Source organism: Atta colombica, unplaced genomic scaffold, assembly GCF_001594045.1.
Source record: "Atta colombica isolate Treedump-2 unplaced genomic scaffold, Acol1.0 scaffold55, whole genome shotgun sequence".
Classification (NCBI taxonomy): domain Eukaryota; kingdom Metazoa; phylum Arthropoda; class Insecta; order Hymenoptera; family Formicidae; genus Atta; species Atta colombica.
Window position 1 is genome coordinate 1,539,418 of NW_017259545.1, and position 7,271 is coordinate 1,546,688.

Here is a 7,271-nt window from a genome sequence, read left to right on the forward strand (position 1 = left end):
TATAAATTTTTCAATGTTGTTATAAATTTTTTAACTTTATTGTAAATTTATTTTTTATCATAAGAAATTTTTTCTTATATTCGTTTAATAATCCTTATTAACGTGCGGTTTGCTAGCATTACTTCCTGAAAGATATGCTTGCTGAAAATCTTTATTCCCATTTGAAATGTTGTCACGGTGAACATCCGTCTCGATTACGAGACGGTAAGATTTCTCTCGGCTCTCGAAGCTCTCCGGCACTTGGGATGTCAGCGGTACTTCCGTCAGCGCGGAGCGCATATATGGCGCATTATGCATCACCTCGTGCATAACTGGCTGCACCTGCAGCTTGCACGAGCGGCTTTAATACCCGACGTCTACCGCGTTTACGGCGCCGACCATAGAGATAGAAACGTCGATTGCCTCGAATGCCGGAGAAAACGCTACTCTCGACTAGCCAGATTATCAGGACGTTTTCTCGCGAGATATTGGGCGTACATACAAGCGCGGTGTGCATGTGAGCGGCGACATCCGCCGCGTGTATTTTGTCTTCGTTGCCTACGACTACGAGTCTCGCATGAAACCTTATGCCATACGTACGCGAGCAGCATCTGACAGCATTCGTGGTCAATTACGGTAACGTTATATGTCAAGTCCCGACTGGGAATTAAATGAAAACCTTATCATTATTCTTTTTACAGCTCGGCCCACTTGTGAATGCTAACCGCCATACGTTCGTACGTGCTAGCGGGATGATCGCGTATCCCTCGAGCCGTTGGAAAACTTTACAGAATTAATAGCTGACAGGCTACCTGGGAAACTTTACGTGAAGGTGCCTGCCTTCCAGCCTTCCCATGAATTATCCTTCCTAATTGCAGTACTATTCTTATAAATCGCGAAGGAAGGCAGATCGTTGCCGTGCTTGACGAACGGTTACTAAAGCTCAAAATCAACGCTTAACGATAATCGATCGTTATATGTATAGCGGACCACAGTAGACCGATATCTTATACCTTACTCAAACGAGTGTCCGTCAGCACTCAGATATGCGAAGTGAAGGCGCCTCATACGTCACCCTTCGACGTTGAAAAGAAATGCTCCTCCTCCTCTCAGCAAGACTTCGTTAAGAGACTCTCTTTCTTTATTTCGCGAAGACGGGCCTTCATCGTTTTCGTGGGGAAGGGTCCGCTATGCTGGAATCTCAGATACGACGCGACGTGAATTGCAACTTCGTAACTGGATCCTCCTGCTTCGTGATGTACAGGAAAGCGGATGTGTACAGGAGGGACTACTTACTTAACGTTATCATCCTGGGTGGCTTACGTGTTCGTTTACATCGCGCTTGGAAACAAAAGTGGCATTGTCTGTCAGGTGAAAGATTTTTGCTACATTGGATGGGACGTTTATTCGAGAGTACTTAATTCTCTTTCTCCGCGTAGATATGGAAGTAAAATGCATAAACGTATTTCCGTAATATCATTTTCTTTCGACCGTAATGATATAGTCAAGTCTAATAATGTGATTTTATTCATTGAGGAGTTACTTACAACACAGCTATATTTTACTACGTGACACACATTATCTAATCTCCGGTAACTTAGTGCACTTTCAAGAAACAGGTAATTTGAGATAACATAAAGTTGTCGTCTTTAAATTTTGTAGATATTTACAATATCTCATTTTCTCAGATTATCGTCGCGTGACGATGAGTTATATTAGAGATATCAAATTGTGCGCCATGGTATACGACATCATCTAGCTTGACGATGATGTTAAACGAAAGTGCGGGCGAGTAGACGACGACGCAGACTATTGCGCGGCATCATGTATCCTAGAAACGTATAAATTTATATGACATGGTTATTGCGCGTGTTTATCGTATTTCATCGAGCCGGCCATGGTCGTTCTCTCACTCGTGAGTGCATCTAGTATCCCATAAATTTATGCAGCCTAGAGGATCGTGACGTTCGTAATGCCGGTAGGATAAATCAATCGGGCGAGAGTGCCGCGCGCGGCGCGAGAGAGGAATATAATAAAATTAAGAACAATTAATCACGACGACGGAGCTCATTACTCAAAGTATCAGGTTCTCGTGCGCCGATCAAGTATAATTGGCTACTCTCTCTCTATCATCTCTTCTTCCATACCTCTCGCGCGTCATCGTGAGACGAAGGTTTCCACCATTGACTCGCAATAAACCTCGCCAGCTTTAATCGGTCATGACGACCTTCAAAATTTCTGTTCGCAGGCGGCCAAAATGACAGCCGGCCGCGGATATTCTCTCCCAGGATGGACTATGACGAGTGGACGCCGTTAGGTCGCGGCGACCCTTTGAAGAACAATCCGACATTCGATTACGTGCCACCGGTTCTTGACAAGGTACAATACTGGTTGGACTCGCAGCAGCACACAACGGAGCCGTCATCGAAGCGCGATATTCTTGTGTTGGGTGTGACCGCGAAGAAGACCAGCCCGAAGATACCCGAGCAATTTCTCAAGTTTGTGGATGGTCCTAAATTCACGCGAACCGGTAGTCAAGATTCGATTTCCTACAGGAATGACTTTACTGGCAGCACTGGCGCTGAACCACCTAAAATTGTGCGCACTACTAATTTCCGGAACGGCTTGATCGACTATAGAAATCAGAACAGACTACAGTCATTGCCAGCTAGTTATTATCCGAGCCCGTATTACAGTCAAAAGATAAAGCCGTACACTATGATGATGCCGCCGCCGATGATTCAGAAGGCTGAAACATCTACCAGTTTTAATGTTGGGACGTCTAAAGATAAGATACTTGGTTATCCGGACACATCATCCTCATTTAGCACGCAGACAGAGGAAGGCCCTGTTCTTCAGGATACTCAATATTACGGAATACCATCGAAAGATTATGGACGCTATTCTCCTGTATCATCGTCACGACCGTACTCCTCGAAGGCACCACCAAGCAAAGTCGAGACTATCAAGAGTGTTTACTTGCCGTCTACATCGCAGAATACGAAATCGAGATACGAAGCAACTACCGCACCGTCCGTGTCCTTCGAGAAGTCAAATCTAATATATCAATCGACGCAAACTCTGTCTGGCGGATGGCTCGGCAACAACGGACTCACTTCATCCTCCACAGTGTTTCCTCTGGATGTCAACCAGGTCACATGGCAGACTTCGGATTACTCTAGAGACCATTATGATCATCACGCCGCGGCTTCGTCCAATCAAGAGGTCGTCATTAGTCAGAACGCGAACATTATTGTGGATGCCAGTAAAAACGAAAATGAAGAAGTAGTCATAGGTCAGAAGGAGATCAGCACCGAGGCGACATCTTCGACGATGGAAAGTGTCGTACAAACTTCTACCGCTTCGACTACGGATTCCACTGAGCAAGAGGAAGAAACTACAACGGATGTGCAACCCTCGCAAAAGATGCATATTGTTGTCGCCAATTCGCCATTCAGTACTATGGATTTAGAGACACACAAAGCAAAAAAGGATTCAGTCGCCGTGGTAATTCCGACGAATTACGTTGAGAAAAATTTCTCTGCAAGTTCTTCGGATTCACCGACGACGGTGCATAACACCGCTTGGGAAAATCCCACTACTTCTGAAATAACAAAGATGACTCATCAAGTGCCGAAGTCTCAATCACAACCAGTAAGGAACGCGATAACGAGTTTGCCGATTCTCTCGGAGAATCCGTCCGCTTCCTCCGTGCCGATGAGAATGATACTATCCTCACAGCATCAGCCTCTGCATCCGCCATCTGCTCCAGTCATGCCATCCAGACACATAGATAGTTCCTCACATATGTACGTCTCTCCGCAGGCGGCTCAATCCATGATGCGTCCTCAGACTAGACCAAACACCATGATACATTTCATCGGCAGCATGCATCCCAGTTTCCGACCATCCTCGTCCGTATCGATGTCTCACATGTCGCCACCTATGACGCACCTGCATGCGCCATCCATGAACAATATGATGGTACCATTGCCGAGTATGGAACAGACTCATCAAGGACTACCTCAACCATTCCCCGTGACATTTACCAACCCGCCATCGCCGACTTTCAGCACGCAGATTCCTGAATCCAACGAGCAACTAATCGATCATCGATCGTCTCGATTACCTGCGACAACTGTGACCACCTCGCCATCTTTCACATCGACAATTTCGTCGACGATGGAGTATACGCCTACTATGGACACCATGGATCAGCACGAAAACACAAAGCCCAATCAATCGCCTCTGATGAAGATTCTCAATGTTGAAGAGACTTCGAAGACAATGCTTGCACCATCATCAATGATCCCACCACGAACTACGACCGTTCCGAGTCTTACTACCGATCCTATATTCTCTCATTACAAGCAACCATCCAAACCGATCCGTGGCCCAATGTATCTTATTATTCAGGGTCACTCAAAGGTAAAGACTTATAAACCCACGGTGAACAAACATGGTGTGCCCGTAGAAAACAACGAGATCATGGAGAGCGCGACCGAACGACAACTGTCCAAGTTGGAACAGTTAATTCGAGAAAACACAAAGAACGGCTCTGTCGATTTAGCTGCTGAGAAGAGAAAATTGGAAGAAAAGGCACGCACTGAAAAACATGTTTCCTCGCGCAAAGAAACTCTCATGAGTCTGGTTGAGAGCGGCTTGAATGGTTTCACCGTGTCATCACCGACAGTAGCAGAGGATGAGCGTCGCATGTCTAATTCTGTTACGAGCATCGAGATCAATTAAAGATCCGCTGTTTGCGACAGCTCTTGTGTAGGAGAAACAAGCTTGACAGGCGGATGCTGGCAGCTGAGGACATCCGTGGGAATCCTCGTTGCGCTCATTGGTGGATGAGCAACCGCCATTCTCAGTAGAGATGAATTTTCTTAGGAACGATGTCGATTTATTCGTTGCTTACGCGCGGTTCATACCGTAAGTCGTTAGGAAAATCGATGGCTGAATGTTGTTAGACGCGCAAGAGAAATTTGAGGGCTGTAATGGCTGACTCTCGCAGCATCCTTTTTCAGTGTAGGAGCTACCTGGAAGATATGCATAACCACAACACGTTGACAAACGAGGTGTCGAGAATTTGCGTTATTTATTTTATTTGTTATTTCGTGATATTGAGTGCCTCTATATATTCTTTAATACTGAACAATCTAAACGAATTTATGTATTTATAGATTTGCTGATAACGGTTGAGTTATAGTACATGGAGACGAGTTTACGGTAAGCGGATATACGAATGTACGTTTATCATATTGATTATTTATTTAAATCATCGAAATAATTCGATGTTGATGACACTCATTATATGTAATTATTATAATTATTATATTTCAATGCATACGTCATGATCATGCATAATTTAATTTTCAGATTTAATTAATCTGTTTTATTATTTATTTCACTTAATATATATAAGTTATTTCTTTATTTTATTTTATTTCATGCGCGCTGCGAAAGTGCATAAAATATTGCGTTGCAACAAGCATTACTGTTGTAATTTGATTAGCAATGAGATTATATAATTGTGCAACAATTGAAATTCGAAGTAATTAGCGACGCAGTTAATGATGTCTTCTTTTTCATATCAATGATTATTATTATTATATGCTTTATACAATCGTGAATCATGCGCATGTTCCACGTACTGAAATTTTTCAAATAATCTGTATTTGATTTTTTATGAAAAGAAAAATCGTTCTCAGATTTTTCACAAAATCACACTACAGCTGAGAATGAATGGTCACTTTCTTAGTTTTTTGTAGTTGTATGCGTGGGAAAATTAGTTTTACATCTCCATTATCGTCGCTTCAATATTCGTTTACCTTGCGTTTGCTCGAGATCGACGATTGTCATTCGCGGTGATAACAAACTCTTGTTATCACCACATAACAGAGGCTCAACCAGGCAGTTCTCTTTATGTTCTGCCATGCTTTCATCCACGATGAAAAAAAAGCGCCAATTTCATATGTGCCAGTATACATAATTATATTACATATGCATAAATATATAAAAGTGTAGATATATACATATATGTATATAACTATATATACATATATATTTACACATGTTACACGTCTGAGCGGAATAAATCGTTCAACGATTCCGATCGCGCATACGACTCGCTTGCGTCCTCAACGACAGTTATCGCGAATGCAGTGAGTGTACGAATTGGAATTCACGTTTCACTCACTATTTTATGGCGTCACTCGATTCGTGTACGCGCTTTCTTCCACAATCTAAATATCGAACGAACTCGTTTTATCACGATGCGATATCATTGCGAAACGCTAGCTATCAATGAGGGCGTAAAGCAGCATCTCAGATCGACCTGGACTGGTCTGCGCGATTTAATTGCGCCGCAAACGTGAAGCTTATTATCGTGCTACATACACACAATAATATTATTTATCGTACAGCGTAAACAAAAGAAATACAGGATGTCTCAGAGGTAATAGATCTCTTCGATTAGATTGACGTTCCTTTTATTCTAATTTTATAACAGATTATCGAAGTTTTAAAAATATTTATCTTTGATCTTAAATGAAATCGAAGTTTTAAATATATTTATTTTTAATCTTAAATGAAATTTGATAACGTTAGTATAAATGTTACTGACAGTTAATTATGTAAAATAAATTATGTAAAATCTTTCGTTGCTCATAATCAATTAAGGACTTGATATTGGAGCAGATACTTTATCGGTCTCTTACGAGAGAAAGCTTGCAACTTCCAAGACATCTTGTATGACGTCGATGTAATTTATAGATTCGTGGATGTTAAGAATAGGTTTTCTCTTTAGTATCATATTTATTGCGCTAAATATAGAAATCAAAGGTGGAAAGTCTCGTAATCAATCGCTCCGAATTACATCCAGTTTTCATACTTATTCGCACTTATTTTAAAATGACACTTGATATTTGCGTTAATGAAGCATGAAAACATCGAACGGTATAAATGAGAATCACAACGATTTTTTTCTCCGTTTTTTTCATATTTATAAGCTTAGAAAGGATTCCAACTGTCTTCGATTCGAGATTCAATGTTCTGTAAAACACTCTACATCTTTAGGCGCTACGATATGAAACTTACATTAACACTAGTCTTACATTCTACCAGTTACCAAACATATCGCGTACGTACTAACAGTTCACAGACTTATCACGACTCTCTTGCTCGTAGCGATCGTAATTAGGCATAGTCGAAGTTACACGCACTCATACGCAATATGTATACTCACGCACATACACATGATATAGATATATGCATATATATATATATAT

At 41.8% G+C, this 7,271-nt stretch overlaps 1 protein-coding gene across 1 annotated transcript in view; it reads left to right on the plus strand.

The window, feature by feature from the left end:
- Positions 1 to 5,125, plus strand: part of LOC108691899 (mucin-3A) — a 37,263-nt gene extending 32,138 nt beyond the window's left edge. The window contains exon 3 of the mRNA XM_018199850.1: positions 2,228 to 5,125. Coding sequence (XP_018055339.1) covers positions 2,228 to 4,728 — 2,501 coding nt within the window. The 3' untranslated portion in view covers positions 4,729 to 5,125. The remainder of the gene's footprint in view (positions 1 to 2,227) is intronic.
- The last annotated feature ends 2,146 nt before the right edge of the window (positions 5,126 to 7,271 follow it).